At 44.6% G+C, this 19,206-nt stretch overlaps 1 protein-coding gene across 1 annotated transcript in view; it reads right to left on the bottom strand.

Annotated features, from left to right (window-relative positions):
- The window catches only part of LOC311223897 (tektin-1-like), a gene marked incomplete at both ends in the record, with an annotated part of 32,014 nt that extends 13,071 nt beyond the window's left edge, over positions 1 to 18,943 (bottom strand). The window contains 6 exons of the mRNA XM_084308658.1: positions 9,117 to 9,155; positions 11,504 to 11,729; positions 14,465 to 14,611; positions 15,585 to 15,713; positions 16,696 to 16,861; positions 18,754 to 18,943. Of these exons, the coding sequence (XP_084164784.1) occupies positions 9,117 to 9,155; positions 11,504 to 11,729; positions 14,465 to 14,611; positions 15,585 to 15,713; positions 16,696 to 16,861; positions 18,754 to 18,943 (897 nt within the window). The remainder of the gene's footprint in view (positions 1 to 9,116; positions 9,156 to 11,503; positions 11,730 to 14,464; positions 14,612 to 15,584; positions 15,714 to 16,695; positions 16,862 to 18,753) is intronic.
- Between the last annotated feature and the right edge of the window lie 263 nt (positions 18,944 to 19,206).

The raw sequence follows: 19,206 nt of genomic DNA, 5'->3' as shown, positions 1-19,206 counted from the left end.
TCTCTCTCTCTCTCTCTCTCTCTCTCTCCTCTCTCTCTCTCTCTCTCTCTCTCTCTCTCTCTCTCTCTCTCTCTCTCTCTCTCTCTCTCTCTCTCTCTCTCTCTCTCTCTCTCTCTCTCTCTCTCTCTCTCTCTCTCTCTCTCTCTCTCTCTCTCTCTCTCTCTCTCTCTCTCTCTCTCTCTCTCTCTCTCTCTCTCTCTCTCTCTCTCTCTCTCTCTCTCTCTCTCTCTCTCTCTCTCTCTCTCTCTCTCTCTCTCTCTCTCTCTCATGGATTAGGTGGGAAATTGGTTAAATAGGTCATATTTATAGGTCAAATAGGCCTCTCACAGCCCCCTCCCGTAGAACGGTTTCTTCCGCTCTCGCCATAGGCTGGTACAGGTTAGGCGATTGTAGATTAGATGTTGACCCGGTGTATGGACTTGTTAATTAGCATGCAAGTCGTCCATTGTGCGTGTGTCACTAATTTGGCAGGTGATGTGACTATGGGAAGAAAACACTTCTCATTTTCAGCTTAGTGTTTAGGTTACAAGCTGTTGCGTGCAATCACACTGTAATATGGGGGTGCCATGTTAATAGGAGCAATTATGCAGGTGACGGGGTATCTTGTGTGTGACCTGTGTTAAGGAGAATGAACAGGGCGTTAGTAGCGGTGTACATCATATAGGGGTAGTGACGGCAGGTTATGGAGCTCTGACTCTGGCTCTCTAGATCCGAGGCCGTCTTAACGGGGAAGTAAAGCGCTGCTAAACCGAGGCGTTTGTACATTATTTTTGTAAAGTGGAAGTGTTTGTTTTTAGTGGGTGTTGGGGGGTATTTTCAAAACGGTGAGATGCTTTACGCCATAGTGTATTGTGGTTGCCCCCCCCTTCCACCCGGCATGGTAATATTAAAAAAAAATATATATTTATAAAAATAGAAATAGAAATAAAATAAAATAAAAATTTTAATTAATATTGTTTGTTTGTGTTGAGATTGGGTTGGTCTCACTGGGTGTGTGTGTGTTTCTATGAATAGATGTGTGTGTTATTGTAAGTCTGGGTACCGAGACATACGGACCTGTTTAGATGCAGGTTGTGAGTGAGTGGTTGGATGGATCTTGGAATTCCTTGTGAAAAGGAGCATAGGGATTTTCTTTCAGGTTGCAAACAGGAGATGTTTTGAGCTGAGGATGACAGGCCTTTGAGGAGTCAAGGGTCTGTAGGAATTTCAATATGGTGTCGTGTTCGCGTCTGTGGATTATGACACAGTCAGCTGGACGCTACATGAAGAACGGGGATTTAGGGGTATAAACCTCTGAACATTTATTTTTCTCCTTGTTAGATGGTGGCAAAAGTGTTGAACACCAGAACTGGCGTTAAAAAGTGGGAATGATGGGATTTTATTAATTATGAATATGATGTTATATGAAGTGTGGTGTTAAAAATGTGAATATTGATTGTGATGTTAAATAGGAATACATTTTTTGACTTTCCCAGAGAAGAGCGAACAAATGAGGAGAGAATGTTAAAATTACATCTACATTTAGTCATTAAGCTAACGTTGATATTCAAAGTAACATGTGAGTAGGGAGGGGGTCGGCTCCCCGAACCTCTACTCACTAACAGGCGGCAGTGGAATCGGAAGGTTCCGTGGGCACGTTAAACTGTTACTATAGTGCTGGGGAGAGACTGAAAGGCCCCCGTGTCTAGAAGGTGACCAACATCTTACTGTGATACCGTCTAGTCAGCCCAGAATTGTCTCATGTAAGGAAATGTGGGCACTGGGTGGTACGTGGGTGACAATCCACACCTAGCAGAGGGGGAGATGTGCCAGAGGGGGCAATCCACCTTTGTGAACAGGCAAGGCTGGTGAAAACGGTCAAAGTTTCCATACCCATAGCTAAGTGGGATGGGGATCAGACCGTCGGTTTCTAAACTGAGTGGCTGATAGGTACTACGGACAGTCAGCCGCTTGGGGTGCTGACTTGATGACAGATCGCTATCGACTGCGTCACCGGCCGGTCAAGTGAGCATTATGACATGATTGACATGAATGCGTCTGGCTCAATGTACAGTCAGGCCACAATAAGCCGAAACCGAATGCGTTATTGGGCACACACTTCGAAGACACAAAACCGCAATAACCAAACAGGCATTAACCTGGAACCCACAAGGCAAGCGAGGCAGAGGAAGACCCAAAAACACCTGGAGAGGAGACACTGAGCAGGAACTCAAGACAAGGGGACTGACGTGGAAACAGCTGGCATGGTAATATTAAAAAAAATTATATATTTATAAAAATAGAAATAGAAATAAAATAAAATAAAAATTTTAATTAATATTGTTTGTTTGTGTTGAGATTGGGTTGGTCTCACTGGGTGTGTGTGTGTTTCTATGAATAGATGTGTGTGTTATTGTAAGTCTGGGTACCGAGACATATGGACCTGTTTAGATGCAGGTTGTGAGTGAGTGGTTGGATGGATCTTGGAATTCCTTGTGAAAAGGAGCCTAGGGATTTTCTTTCAGGTTGCAAACAGAGGAGATGTTTTGAGCTGAGGATGACAGGCCTTTGAGGAGTCAAGGGTCTGTAGGAATTTCAATATGGTGTCGTGTTCGCGTCTGTGGATTATGACACAGTCAGCTGGACGCTACATGAAGAACGGGGATTTAGGGGTATAAACCTCTGAAAATAAATTTTTCTCCTTGTTAGATGGTGGCAAAAGTGTTGAACACCAGAACTGGCGTTAAAAAGTGGGAATGATGGGATTTTATTAATTATGAATATGATGTTATATGAAGTGTGGTGTTAAAAATGTGAATATTGATTGTGATGTTAAATAGGAATAAATTTTTTGACTTTCCCAGAGAAGAGCGAACAAATGAGGAGATAATGTTAAAATTACATCTACATTTAGTCATTAAGCTAACGTTGATATTCAAAGTAACATGTGAGTAGGGAGGGGGTCGGCTCCCCGAACCTCTACTCACTAACAGGCGGCAGTGGAATCGGAAGGTTCCGTGGGCACGTTAAACTGTTACTATAGTGCTGGGGAGAGACTGAAAGGCCCCCGTGTCTAGAAGGTGACCAACATCTTACTGTGATACCATCTAGTCAGCCCAGAATTGTCTCATGTAAGGAAATGTGGGCACTGGGTGGTACGTGGGTGACAATCCACACCTAGCAGAGGGGGAGATGTGCCAGAGGGGGCAATCCACCTTTGTGAACAGGCAAGGCTGGTGAAAACGGTCAAAGTTTCCATACCCATAGCTAAGTGGGATGGGGATCAGACCGTCGGTTTCTAAACTGAGTGGCTGATAGGTACTACGGACAGTCAGCCGCTTGGGGTGCTGACTTGATGACAGATCGCTATCGACTGCGTCACCGGCCGGTCAAGTGAGCATTATGACATGATTGACATGAATGCGTCTGGCTCAATGTACAGTCAGGCCACAATAAGCCGAAACCGAATGCGTTATTGGGCACACACTTCGAAGACACAAAACCGCAATAACCAAACAGGCATTAACCTGGAACCCACAAGGCAAGCGAGGCAGAGGAAGACCCAAAAACACCTGGAGAGGAGACACTGAGCAGGAACTCAAGACAAGGGGACTGACGTGGAAACAGCTGGAGAGGATGGCGCAAGACAGACAGGGGTGGAAACTTTTCATCAATGGCCTATGTTCCGAAAGGAATAAAAAGGCCTAAGTAAAGTAAGTAAAGTAAGAATGCGTTATTAGGCGAGTTGTGCTTCTGTGATCAGCAGGTTTGAAAAGAGCCACTGGGAAGCAGATGGTTAAGGTGTGTCAATTCAGAGGAATCTGGATTGTATCACCTAAGGATGGAAAGGGACCTAGCCTAATACTGCGCCCGAAGGTAAAAGAAGGGGACTTCTTCCATTCATGAGAGGAGACCTTACCGCCGGAAGTGGAGGCCTGTATCCCTGTTGGGGGAAAGGGGGTCCGGCGTCGGGTACAAGGTGGCCCTGAAAAGCCGGTTGTCCCGACGTTTGCGCCACCTCAACTCATTTGGGGAAAGGTGCATCTAAGAGGGGAAGAAGTGCATCCGAACGGGAGGAGGGTACTCTTAACTGGAAGGAGGTTGAAAGGGTCTGAAAGGCCCCCGTGTCTAGAAGGTGACCAACATCTTACTGTGATACCGTCTAGTCGGCCCAGAATTGTCGCATGTAAGGAAATGTGGGCACTGGGTGGTATGTGGGTGACAATCCACACCTAGCAGAGGGGGAGATGTGCCAGAGGGGGCAATCCACCTTTGTGAACAGGCAAGGCTGGTGAAAAAGGTCAGTTTCCATACCCATAGCTAAGTGGGATGGGGATCAGACCGTTGGTTTCAAAACTGAGTGGCTGATAGGTACTACGGACAGTCAACCGCTTGGGGTCCTGACTTGATGACTGTGAGATCGCTATTGACTGTGTCACCGGCCGGTCAGGTGAGCATTATGACATGATTGACAAATGCGTCTGGCTCAATGTACAGTCAGGCCACAATAAGCCAAAACCGAATGCGTTATTAGGTGAGTTGTGCTTCTGTGATCAGCAGGTTTGAAAAGAGCCACTGGGAAGCAGAGGGTTAAGGTGTGTCAATTCAGAGGAATCTGGATTGTATCACCTAAGGATGGAAAGGGACCTAGCCTATACTGCGCCCAAAGGTAAAAGAAGGGGACTTCTTCCATTCATGAGAGGAGACCTTACCGCCGGAAGTGGAGGCCTGTATCCCTGTTGGGGGAAAGGGGGTCCGGCGTCGGGTACAAGGCGGCCCTGAAAAGCCGGTTGTCCCGACGTTTGCGCCACCTCAACTCATTTGGGGAAAGGTGCATCTAAGAGGGGAAGAAGTGCATCCGAACGGGAGGAGGGTACTCTTAACTGGAAGGAGGTTGAAAGGGTCAAAGTGATCTATATGACAAATGTATCAAGGAAAGACCAAATTATAACAGCTAAATAACAGAGATCCACCAGAATGTTAGGAATGATAGGCTGTTGTGAAACTAATTCTGATTGTTCTAAGGAGGACCAACAGCTTACTGGAACGGACGGCGAGGTTGATGCAAATTTGTGTTCCTCTGAGATTCGTGTGAGGGGTTACACGACAAGTGATTGGAACATCCAGGGTTTTCCAATTGGACAATGGAGAAAACGAAGCTAAGGCCGTGTTGTTATGTTTAAATAAATTGCACAATCTCTCTAAAGTTATATTAGTATAGAGACGCCCGACATTCCATGAGTAAAAGATTAATGGAATAAAGCGGGAAATACCGCTGAGATTAAGTGCGTGCGTTTCTTTTGTCTCGACAGGTTCCCGGACGAGGACAGGTGAAGTTCTGACGATTCCAATGTCAACCGGGGAAAAACGGCTAACAAGAGCCTAGGGGGTATCGTATGAGTGATAAGAACATTTTCAGTTCCTGTCTGCACCGATAAAATCTAAAAGTGTGAGTTAGGGAGGGGGTCGGCTCCCCGAACCTCTAGCTCACAACAGGCGGCAGTGGAATCGGAAGTTTCCGTGGGCACGTAAAATCACTTTTATAGTGCTGGGGAGATACTGAAAGGCCCCCGTGTCTAGAAGGTGACCAACATCTTACTGTGATACCGTCTAGTCGGCCCAGAATTGTTGCATGTAAGGAAATGTGGGCACTGGGTGGTACGTGGGTGACAATCCACACCTAGCAGAAGGGGAGATGTGCCAGAGGGGGCAATCCACCTTTGTGAACAGGCAAGGCTGGTGAAAAAGGTCAGTTTCCATACCCATAGCTAAGTGGGATGGGGATCAGACCGTTGGTTTCAAAACTGAGTGGCTGATAGGTACTACGGACAGTCAGCCGCTTGGGGTCCTGACTTGATGACTGTGAGATCGCTATCGACTGCGTCACCGGCCGGTCAGGTGAGCATTATGACATGATTGACAAATGAGTCTGGCTCAATGTACAGTCAGGCCACAATAAGCCAAAACCGAATGCGTTATTAGGCGAGTTGTGCTTCTGTGATCAGCAGGTTTGAAAAGAGCCACTGGGAAGCAGAGGGTTAAGGTGTGTCAATTCAGAGGAATCTGGATTGTATCACCTAAGGATGGAAAGGGACCTAGCCTAATACTGCGCCCGAAGGTAAAAGAAGGGGACTTCTTCCATTCATGAGAGGAGACCTTACCGCCGGAAGTGGAGGCCTGTATCCCTGTTGGGGGAAAGGGGGTACGGCGTCGGGTACAAGGCGGCCCTGAAAAGCCGGTTGTCCCGACGTTTGCGCCACCTCAACTCATTTGGGGAAAGGTGCATCTAAGAGGGGAAGAAGTGCATCCGAACGGGAGGAGGGTAATCTTAACTGGAAGGAGGTTGAAAGGGTCAAAGTGGACTTTAACTCAAGTTGATAGATAAAGTAAACACAGAGAAACTTGTTTTTTCAAACGGTAATATTACAGGAGTGGTTGAAAGTGGTGAGAATGTCGAATACAGAGCAGGTTCACCTTGGTGAAACTTTGTTAGGAGCAACTGGAGGATTAGATGAAATAACAATAACAAGTGGTGACAATCTGTCTATTTCAATAACCGGTAATATAACAGTGGAGGTGAAAAAGAAATGGCCAAAAATATTCAGGCCTTTACAAAAACTTGTATATAAGTGTAAGAGAATGGGAAAAGTGGGGAAGAAAGGAAGCAAAAAGCAGAAAAAGAAGAGACAAGGGGTAAAAGGCCGACACAGGGCCTATAGTGGGGGAAAGCCAACAGCATCTGCAGACACCCCCCAGATGGAATTGATTGACGTTAACCTGATTGATTTGGATATGACGGACTCCTTTCATGTGACGTGGGAACGACGACAGGTATGGGAATATACATGAACAGTTTTCTCAGCCCACAAGTTCCCCTTGTCCAGATTTTCCCCAACACCAGAGCCAGAACGAGAGGTGTGGCCCGGTGACGAGGAGCCAAACAGCCAGCGCCAGGGTGGAGGAAGGGAGGCAAACATGCCTCTCTCCAGAACGACAGAGAGCGTTTGTGGAAGCGTTCGAACGACATGAGACAGTCCGTAGAGACCTGGTGGAGAGGCAGCTGGCTATCGACCAAGCCGCTCATGGGATGGAAATACTAGAGCAAGAACTGGCTGAACAGACTGAGATAATGAGTGATGTAATTTTGGAAATAATGTTTCGTGCTGCAGAACGAGGGCTCCGTGAACAAGATATGTCACTTACTCCATTGCCCGGAGAGAGAGCTGTAGGCCGCCCAGCATTGAGAAGCCAGGTGGCAGGTGGAGCGGCAGAGAAGGACATGTATGGGCGTCTCCCCCCACTACAGCAGGACTTGCCCAGGGAGACGCCCGGAGGGGACCGGAGAGATGTGAGCCTGTCGGGGACTGTGAGACGTGACACTGAGGGACGACAGAGGCCTGAGTTTGCTGGATACCAGCCACAGTCAGAATACCTGCAGAGAGAATGCTGGTGGCTTGTGGTGAACTGGGACACATGGCCAGGTCCTGTGGAAAAGGGTGGCGAGCCCAGAGAGCCAACAATGGGGGTCGAGGAAATAACAGAGGAGGAGGCCGTGGGGGATATGGCCGAGAGCAAGGACAGAACCTGGGCCCGGTAAACCTGTCAAGGGGGCCAGAGCAGTCATTGATATTGCAGGCCAAGGTTGTGTCTGCAGAGGCCACAGGCTAATAGATCTTAAGTATGAATAAAAAAGTAGGAAATAAAAGGAAATAAAGGAAAAATGTATATATAGAGAAGTTGGATGTTTAGGTTATGTGTGCAAGTTACTAAAAGGCTGTGCAAAACTAACATTGGTAAGTGGAGGAAATGGGAGTAACTAGCAATGCTAACCATATTACCAAATTTTGGTGGTTTAAAACAGGATAATGGAACATTATAATATTGAAAAGTGAAATAAAATGGGACTACTTCAGTAGTGGTCAGTAGTAATTATCCATACTTGATCAATGATTAGATTGGTCAAAGGGTGGACTGCACGATTGATAATTAAAAGAATATATATATAAAGGGTCATAAAATGGAGCTATATTATATATATATTATTATTATAATTTTTTTTCTTTCCTAGGTTTTTAGAGAGGGTATTTGTACCTCCAGACGGAAGTTTGATTTTGTTTGATGATGATATTGTGAGTTGTGTTGCATGATATGACACTCACACATTTTTTGTTGTCGTTTTGGCATGTTTTCTTTTCTTTTCCTTTCTTTTTCTTAGATACTGGCGGGCTGAGAGACGAACTCTCGTCTGTCGGGTACAGGTTGGTGAGTGACACAGCGGGACTGATAGGAGAGTCTATATGATGAGCTGGAAACGGAGGAGTGGGTGGGAGCTAATTCATAATTCTGTTTTCCTCTCATTAAGAATCCAGATGTAGAATCTGGGCGGTTGTGTCACATTTTGGTGTGTGAAAAGGGTTGGGAAATCAGGGTTCTCTGTGCATAGACAAGCTCTGGTAGATTTTGGTCGCCATTGGCCAAATAGTTTTAATGCAAGGTGTGGACATGTGTAATTGATGATCGTCTTATGGGGGACTCTGTGACGGCTTGTAAGGGGCTGGCAGGGTGTGTGAAAGATGTGAGATTAAGGGGAATATGGTTTGTAACCACACATAGTTGGTGAAAAGGACCCGTCAGAACAGCGCTGTCCAGACCGAGGACCTATCTGGAAAAAAGTATGATTATGTAATAATAATTACACACTCAAAGGGTGGTGGGGATATGTTGTGTTGAACTTGAGACATTGATCTAGTAATACAGTACAGCACAAAATAATGAGAGAAATGTGATTTAATTGAATACTAACATAGAAGCCATGAAAAAATATATAGTTAAATGATTTGGAAAAGAAAAAAAGTTGTAATCTCAGAACAATAAACAGATGTGTCTGAGGGAGGAAAAATTTTGAATTTTCGAATCAATTGTTGTGATATAAGTAACCTGCATTGTCCACCGAAGCGATATACTCACTGCAGGACACGGATGGGAGGTTGGTGGTCAGCATTCCCCAAAGAGTGGTGCGGGGGAAAACCAAGGACTCCATCGGTACTGACGATCCGAGGCACTGGTCGGTGGCTACCCAGCGGTTCCATGGGGGACCGTGACAACGCGGGTACCAAGAAAGTCAGGAGAAGCCTGACTCTCGCGTTGAGAGTTCCGGCCAACGCAGTGACCAGGTCCTGAGGACGTGGAGGGGGAACGAGAGAGGCCAAACGTCAAGCAAGCTATGGGAGAGGAGCCTTCTCATCTGACCTGCTCCGGCTGTCAACGAGAGGGCTCCAAGACCAGAGCACCTGTTCGGATGACATCGAACGAGGGGGGTTGATCCCTTATCAACTACCAGGCGGAGAGTGGAGAGACCCACAACCTCTCCCACTATTCCGATGGTCGACGGGGGTCAAGCCAAAGACGGCTGTAGGAGACAGCACAACCTTCTCATCTCCCCCACCGAGGTCTAAGCAACTGTCATCCAAGGGAAGAGCTCCTGGTTCAACTGACAGGCCATACAGCAGGGGGTCATGCCCCTATTGAGTGACAGCTCGAGGCACCGAGGCTTTGAGAGAAGGAGCAGGGGAGGGGAAGAGGTCAACAAGGCGGCTTTTGACTCCACCTCCCTGCTTGAAGCCAAAATTGTTGGTGGCACTAAGAGTGGGATCACCAGTCTAAATCTGCACCCTCTCTGAGAAGGGAGGAAGGGGTTGGCAGGTCAAACTGGTGAACATTGACCCCCCTCTCCCTGTTCAAAGTCAGAATTTGACACGCCTAATGGAAACCAGTGGAAATGTATCCTGGTAAGCGATGTCTGATAAAATATCAGACGGGGGGAAACAGGTGTCAAAGACTGCACACAGTGAATGGAATTGGACTGAAAATAAAAAATTTTAGTGGTATATATATAGGTAGAAAAAGTATGTTTTTTTTATTTTTTTAAGGTAAACGTGTGGTTTGGAGTGTGTATTTTTATCCAAGTGTGGTTTAAAATGTTTTATTTTTTTATCCAGGTAGTGGAAACAGTAAGCAGGAGATATGATCTAAATTTAGCATATATACTGGCTGATTTGTGATAGAGTGTCTCTACCAAAGTGTGGAATGACGTATATTATGCTATTTATAGCTCATAAAAACATGTGAAAAGGTCTGTGATGCCCTTAGTGAATACATAGTAGGTTGGCAGCTGTCCTCTTCGGTCCCAGAAGCTGCAGGGGGGTCAAGCCCTCGAGGCTCTACATTCTTACACCAACAGATGTCTGTGCTGATAATAGGAACTTTGTAATGATCATAGTCCGTTTATTAAGTAAGTTATACTGTGTGCAAAAGGAAATGATTAATCTTTCTAGTCTTTATACAATTAATGTTTGATTAGGTTGGCAATTAAATATACTTTAAATCTGATTAGACTAAGGTAACTTAGTTTCTCATAGAGTGTGTGAATACAGACTTTGGGTGCTGTGATCCCACAGAGAATTTACATACAAGTGTTGTCAGCAGCTGGAACAATAGTGGGGGGAGAAGTCACATATCTCTGTTATCTGCTGAGAGCGCCATAGAACATGTATCCTCGAGCAGCTGTAACTAGGAGGGTCTAGTTTCAGGATTACAGAAGAACCATATACTTTCAAATGTGTTTTTATATACTTAAATTAGCGTGAAATTGAACTGCAAATAATTCTGTCACATGGTGCTAATGATGCTGAACGGAATAATATGAAATATGCTGTGTTTATGACAAAGAATCACAGAGGTTTACCATTAAACTCTTTCTGAACCAAACTGAACAATACTCAAAGTGCGGAATAATAGCTGTTTAAAATAGATATAGATTTAAGCTAAAAGAAATTATTAGAATCTGTAGAAAAGGATTTAATGGTTAAAAAGACGGTGATTCTCCTCTGGTAAAGCTGTTTTGAGTCAATAATGATATCTTTGTGTTCATCAAGGACCACCCACTTTCAAATTCAAAACTTAGAACACTCGTGATTGGAGGAGAACATATGCTTGACGTCACTTGGTGACATCACGCCGAGATCCTCTACTCATTGATAAAAGAGACAGACTGAGCAGGGAGGAGACTCGGAAAAACTCACTCAAACTCACACAGCCATGGAGAGACACAGACACGGATCACCATGGAAACTTGAAAACAACAACCGATCCATCGACAGAGAGTCCCTGGCTCCACCAGACAAAGAACTTGACTAAACTAGCTAGAAGATCCAATGCTGCTTTGATTTCTGTTGATGATGACTCCCTCAGCAGAAACTCATGCCTGAGTTTGCTGAAAGCCAAACCTTTAGACTAGATATGAGTTGTTTTGGATGTAATTAAACGCATTTATGTTTGATTTGAGCTGTTATCCGTCTACCATTCCTTTCATTTCACCGCCATCGAAGGCCGATTCTTCTCTTCTACCGGGTAATGCAGCAAGTAGACTATATACAACAATGCAGAGTACGCTACTATTGAGATAGTATGACTATATCTCACAAGACAAACTGAATCATTGTAACCAAATTAGCTCAAAATCTACCTTGGCCAGGTGGTCTTCCATCTGTGTCTTGGCAGCCTTTGTCTCCTGGATCCTCGATCGGAAGGCTGAGGCTGTGGCCCGGAGTTGCCTCTGCATGTCTCCCGCCGTCTGTAACAAGAGAGCCTCCACCAGGGCCTGCAGGGATAGGGAGTTGGTTTTCTCCTGCTCTGCTTTGGCTATGTTGACGTCTGTGAAGCTCTCCCATTCCACCGGGCTCACCACCATGCTGGGGGGGGGGGGGGGGGGGTAGAGGTGGGGAGGCATTAGGAATGACATGTATAACTGGGAGAGAAATGGAAGGAGAGTGTAGCCATAAGAGAAGAAAGTGATTAAGAAGTTGAAGAAGAGACTTGTAGGTGCAAGTGTGATAGAGGTAAAGGAAGCCTTGTAGGTGCGAGCATGATAAAGGTAAAGAAATAGAAAAGAAACAGAGAAAGGGTAGCCTACTCCCATGCCCTAAAGATGGTGGAGGAAATAATTAGAAGCAGTACACGGCTGACCCCTTCTGGACATAAAGGAACAAAGCCTCTATTTAAAGTCCAATATACAGTCCATAATGGCCCTGCTCCTTTACAGCCATGGAAGAAATGCTTCCTTTGAAAGCCCTAAAAGGTGCTCCACTGCCAGCATTGTATCAACTTTGAGTTGCGTTTGGTGGCTGCGTCCAGGCTCAAGAATCACCCAGGTTAAATCCTTGATGGCTGACACGCATGTTCGTCCTCATACAGTGCATTGAATAGAGAGAACTTAAGCCGGGGAGCACTGTGAGAGTCATGTTCTTTGACTTCTCCAGTGCTTTTGATACCATAAGGCCTGGGCTGCTGGGTGAGAAGTTGGAGGCGATGCAGGTAGAGGCTTAACCGTCGAAAGAACGTGCCGTCACGCTCTAAGACAAATAGCTGCATCACAACAACACAACAGCATAGAGAGACTATCTACTGTAACCCAGAAAGAGCGTCTCCGTGAAATGCGGCTACGGAAAAAACTGACGTCGGCCAATCAGAGAGCGTCTCCGAGAAATGCGGCTACGGAAATTATAGACGCTGCTGCTTAGACCGCTTCAAAACGCGCCCGTGTTCCATCATAATACATCATATTTCAACGCACAGCGCGTTACGCACTGATTGGGTGCGACGGATACAGCGATGAAACAGTGCACGGCGTGCACGCGCACTCAAAGCGATATTGCGTCTAGCCCGAGAGAAATACGGCTAGGAGAAATGCGGCTACGGTAACGGAATGTATTCTCTATCAGACAGTGAGTCACTTCCTGTTCAGGAAAACAATTATTTATATTTGATATATTAACGTTATATTGTGCATTGGAAACACAAACATACTTAAAATGAGTAAATATTCTTCATTTTAAACATGTTTATATTATTTATAGAGTTATAAAACAAAAAACAAATATTTCTTATTCTTCTCTCTTTTAACCAGGGTTAACCAGGGGGGGCGGCGCCCGAGCGCCCCTAGTGGCCAGCCGCCACTGCCTCTCTCCCTTCCTCTTCACTGTCTACACCAACGACTTCCACTATCGGTGAGAGTCCTGCCACATTCAGACGTTTTCTGATGACTCTGCGATAGTGGGATGTATAAAGGACGGTGACGAGAGGGAATACCGGGAACTGGTAGTGGACTTCGTCACATGGTGCGCTAAAAACCACCTGCAGCTAAATGTGGCGAAGACCAAGGAACTGGTTGTGGAGCTGGGGAGGAGAAGGAGTGCACCTGTGACCCTCGTTTCCATCAGGGGAGTTGATGTGGTGATGGTTGAGGTGTACAAATATCTCGGTGTGCACATCGACAACAAACTGAACGGGTCAAAACACGCAGAGGCACTGTACAAGAAGGGCCAGAGCCGACTCTACTTCCTCAGAAGGCTGAGATCCTTCAATGTCTGTACAAGGATGTTGAGGATGTTCTATGAGTTGGTGGTGGCGGGCGCCTTCTTGTACGCTGTGACCTGCTGGGGCAGCGGACTGAGAGCAGGGGACACAAACAGGCTGGATAAGCTGGTCAGGAAGGCCGGTAGCGTGGTTGGGGTGGAGCTGGACTCCCTAGCAAGGGTGGCAGAGAGGAGGAGCCTTGCTAAGCTCCAGGCCATCAGGGAAAACCCCTCCCACCCACTATACACAGACTTGGCTGACAGGAGGAGCATGTTCAGTGCTAGGCTCACAATACCCAAATGCAGCACTGAACGGCACAGGAAGTCCTTCATTCCAACAGCCATCAGACTATACAATGCATCACTGTGCCTCACTGCATCACTGAGCACAGAGTGGCAGTTACCATCTTCCTGGACTTAGTTTGAAACAGCACTGTGCAATATTACACCTACTGTAGACCTCAGTATATTTTACTGTATATTTTATTCCACTTTTATTCTATTTTACTCTACTCTTATCCTAGGCAACTTGATTTGATTCGTTTTATTATTCTAATTCGTGACCTGTTCTGTCTAAATGTTTAAATGTTGAGCGATTTGCAGTGTAAAATTTCCCACGGGATAATAAAAGTATTTCTATTCTATTCTATTCTATTCTATGATATTGGTTGTTTTCTGGTGTACTGACTCACGTAAAACAACCCCCCCCCCTCAAAAAAAGAATGAATAAATGAAAAAATCATATAATTCTAACATACTGTCTGTAATTTGTGGCTGTACATAATTTTTTTCCTGAGTTCAGTGGGCTGGACTTGTAGCCTGTATTTGTTCCAGAGCGTTTGTTGATTGTTCTGATGAGATGTACAGCCATGCTTCCCCCTTGTTCCCCTCCTCTAAGTCAACACGTTCTGTGGAGCAGGTAGAAAGGCAAACGGTCTTGACCCTAATAGCGACAACGTTTGTGGTAGACTGTACAGTAAACTGTTTAAGTAAAAGAAAGTGTAAAGTGATAGATTAGTCAGTAACGCTTGATAATATAGTTTTCTGATTGCATAAACACACTCGTAATGTACCTCAGCAGGGTGATGTTGGAGTCTTTGGGCTTTAGATTGTTGTCGAAGTCGCTGTTGGCCATCTCAGCACAGGAGTCGTCGATGTTCAAGGCATGGAACTGGTCGTTCAGGTCCTTCTCTAGGCGGTACTTGGCCGATCGATTCAGTCTGGGACAAGTATAGATACGTTGCACACACTCACCTAGGTTTGTAAACTGAAGATGTGCTAAAGACAACAGAGCACATCATCTTATACGTAGGACAACTATCATTTGTTTTTGTTTCTTTACCACTGCATCATTCAGTCATGTGCATGGCTCAATTCAGCAAGTTGGAAGTGAGCTGGTATGGTAGCAAAATTACTCATCTATAAATAAACTTTTTTCAGTGGCTGAAACATTTTGTATGTATTTCCAATGGAAAAACCAAAAGGTGCCGATACTGTACTGCACCCACAGTAGGTCCAATACGGGCACAGTGCTGATGAATCTCTATAATATTGCTATATAAACCAAACCCCAGTGGTGGAAAGTAACTAAATATTTTCACTCAAGTACTGTACTTAGGTACAATATCGAGCTACTTGTACTTGTACATGAGTATTTTAATTTTAGGGAACTTTATACTTTTACTTGTATAAAAATATTGTATTTTTTAATCCACTACATTTATCTGAACCTATCTGTTACTAGTCACTTTGAAGAAAAGGTTTTTGCATAGAAAACATGGCAAAAATGTAAGAAGATTATATACTTTCACATTTGAAGCCTGTCAACTTCAAGAGGACGTAAGCAGCATAACTGGATCACATACCACTTTAACATAACCTTTAATCAGAGGAGCATAACTGGACCACATACCACTTTAACATAACCTTTAATCAGAGGAGCAGAACTGGACCACATACCACTTTAGTTAACATAACCTTTAGAGGCCAATGGATCGAGGATTGAATGCTCCCAAGCACTGGAATACAGAAACGTCATGTAGAATGCATACTTATACCTTAGATACTAATACTCAATAGCACATACTTCTCTACAGTTACCAGAGTACTCGTTTATCTGGGTATTTCTACTTTTACTTAAGTAAAAGAACCGTGTACTTCTTCCACCACTGCCCAACCCAACCCCTCCCATACCGTATCTGTTCAGTGATCTGCTCCAGTGTGCGTTGCAGCAGAGAAGCAGCACTTTCGATCATGTCCCTCTCCTTCAGCAGTTGTCTCTCCACCTCGTCGTGCATCCTATCAGCAAGCACTCGATTCATTCTGCCAGGCAGAGAGAGGGCATACAGTACTTGTGCAGTGGAGAAAAAAAACATAATACCAAATCACCCCTCATGGCCTCCCCTTAATAGATAGATAATTTATTATCCTCCTTAGAGGAAACGTGTTTCTACAGCCTGTGCACAAGAAGATTAAAGGTTCAATATTATACTCCTTTTCAACAAGTTAATATAGTTCTCTGAGGTCCCCAAAACGGTATCTTTTTACCTTTAATCAAACTGTCAAACTAGGCATTGCATATCAAATATGACTCAAGATCCAGCAATTTCATATCCTACTGTACTTCCCACTTAAATTGTTGTCAGAAACATATTTTAGGTAAAACGTTAGGTAGAAAAGGCTGTTTTGTATGTTTCACACACAAATCAAGGACCACGCATTGCAATCAGCTTTTGGTGTGACATCAAATGAGCTGAATAGTGACTAGGTTGTCTTATTTCACAGTTTGTGTGTTAGTAGGCCCAAATGTATGTGTACAAGTTTTTCATAATATGGGACATATAACACTTTCACTGCCACACGACAGCCGGTTAACCCTTTCACTGTGACAATACAGAAGGTTAGCCCTTTACTATCACACAACCGACGGCGATGCTCCATCATTAGCGGATGTGGAGCTAATGATGCTACTGATGGAGCATCGCTGTCGGTTGTGTGATAGTAAAGGGTTAACCTTCTGTCGTGTGGCAGTGAAAGGGTTAAGAAACATCCATCACTCAAACCAACACTAAACATGTGACTGGGCAGTGATGGCAGAGGGCACAGCGATTTTACTGTAGCGTGGTTTTTATTTATTTATTGAATTTCTTTTTACAGATCAGAGATCTGTATCTGCGGCCGAATGGGAGTAAAGTGAAGCATGGGTTCAGGGGGTGGCTGGGGTTGTGTGCTGCTATGGTGACTGCTTTTTTTGTATGTGATGGCAGTTTCAATGAGGGCTCTCTCTCCTCCTCCTCCTCCTCACCTTTCCTCCAGGCATTGTATGGTAGTCCTTCGAGGCTCAGCGCAGGCCTCCAGGGCTCTTTCCGTGCGGCGCTTGAAGTTGATGAGGATTTTGATCTCCACAATGATCTCCTCCTGCTTCTGTGCCAGCTCCTGCCTGAAGAACTTGATGTCGCTGATTCGCTGCTCTGAACAATATAGACAAGCCCACCTCATTGAACCTCACCTTCAACTTGACCACCCATTGGACCTGGGTGATGCAAGACATGCCTGTTTTTATTCCATAGACAAATACAAACCCATGATGAAATCTACCTCCATACTGGGGTGGGCCTCGTAGTAGGGCTGCATGGCAATAAGGCTAAACTGTCATATCATATTTTTGTCTGTGACTTAATTTAAAAAATGTTTTTAGTATTTTATAATACTGTGACTTAAAAATCTCTATTGACAGTGTCAGTGGAATTGTGTTGCTAGGGAACTGGTTAGACAATAGCTGACAGTAAATCAAATGTAGTCCGTTCTAGAATGTATGTTTGTTTTTGCTTTTTCATTTACAGCAACTACAAGCTTACAAAACAAAGACACAGTTTATCAGCAAATTCATACGCACAACAAATAAGAATAAACAATAGAAATCAGCTACAGACAGTTACAAGTTGACACACAATGGTCAGAGATCATTTTAAGTGGAGTTAAAGAAGGAAGAAGCTTTAGAGTCAGGCATTCCAGGTGTTGGAAGCAGGGCTTGACATTAACACCGGCCACCGGCCAAATGCTGGTAGAATTCGGCTGTGGCCGGTAACTCCGTCATTCTACCGGCCACAGTGGCCGGTGACTTTTTTTCTATGAAAAAAAAAACTTTGTAGTGTACAAAAGGCATCAGCAATAATTAAGTAAATCCAAGTGACACTACACAATACTACAACTCCCACAACAATTCGGAAAAGTGCATTACCGGCGTTGTGGTGTCTCGAGAATAGAGTACTCCTTGTTTTCAGGCCGGATGTAAATTTTTTTCATTCAGGCCTACTTTTTCTGTTAGCGTGAAGCTATGCCTTCATCAGATTGCATGGAATACCTTTTGCGACGCAAAATTCAGTATGCGGTAAAGGAATATAGCATCAGCCAATGGACATATCGATCTACCAGATGGCGATCAATAACTGGGAAATCCTTTCTGGGATCCAACCGGCCATAGGTAAGAACGATTTCACGTAGATTTCATGCTGATCAGGCCTTGTTAGCATAGCCAACCAGCCGATGAATGAATGAAAACTTTATTTAACAGATTGCAGAATGGGTACAATACAGTACGGCTCAATACACACAATTGTTAAGGGGATGCAGATCAGAGAAAGACGTTTGTCTTGTTTACATCAGGGTGCCCCATTTTCAATTTATAGTGACATTTATGACATACACAACATACATGACATCATGACATCATGACACATCAGTGTATGATGCTACAAGAACGAATGCCGTTATTGGTAATCAATAATCAGAAACAACGTCCGTCCCCCCCCCCCTTTCATGCATTCATGGTGGAACATGATACCGATCATATGCATTTTGATTTTAAACATATTCATCACGCTATAAAATGGGAACGTATTGATGGAAAAATTATTTAGTGTGGTGATTTTTGGCTGGTGAAAATGCTGAGTGGCTAGTGCCTTTGGAAAACCACTAGCCACAGTGGCTAGTGAGCCAAAAAGTTAATGTCAAGCCCTGGTTGGAAGCATCAAATGAAAAAGCAGTTTTTCCTAGTTCAGAGCAAACTCAAGGAAGCCTACTGTAGGAACAAACCAACCATTTGAACGTGTAGAATAGGCTCCAAGATTCCATTTCAACAGTGTTGTGATGTAAGGGGAAAGTATACCAATAAGGGCTTTAAAATAAACAAATACCAATGATAGCTACGCCTTTCAACCAGAGAGGGCCATCCAACCTTGTTTTTGTTATCAAGTTGAAACGGTCTATATAGGGTATATGACAGGTAGATATGAATAGGAGGTTTGAATATGAAAAAGTAGGTATTCCTGTGTTTTTTCTGCCTAATCACACAGTTGTTTACCCAGTCTTTTGTTGGCATCCTGCTGCATGTGTGTGGATGCCTTGTCACTCTCCTGTATCAGCCTCTTGCTTTCTGCAGTGAGAAGCTCAGAGCGCGTTAGCTGCATCTCAATATCCACAGGGTTGTAAACGCTGGTCTGCCACCCCTGTTGAGGCAGGGACTTGTGAGCAGGGCCCCCCAGACGAGACATTCTCGATCACCTATAGTCTGAGCAGGGAAGGAAGGATGAATGAATGGATGGAGCGAAAATAATGTTTGTCCTAAGCAAGGCCAAACAGCAACAGCAGCTAAGCTAATACAGTGTCTGTGCTTCCCATAAGTTCTTAGGTTTATCTGGGGGGTCAGACTGGGGTGAGTGAACAGAGTGTACATCTCTATTTGAATAGAAACACTATGTGTCACGTGTATCAGTTTCAGAAGTATGTGCGGGACGCTAGACATGTGGAAATATGC

This window comes from Notolepis coatsorum (genome assembly GCF_963971535.1).
Source record: "Notolepis coatsorum genome assembly, chromosome: 1".
Lineage (NCBI taxonomy): Eukaryota > Metazoa > Chordata > Actinopteri > Aulopiformes > Paralepididae > Notolepis > Notolepis coatsorum.
The sequence above is the reverse complement of the archived record's forward strand: the minus strand, read 5'-3'. Positions and strand labels throughout refer to the sequence as shown.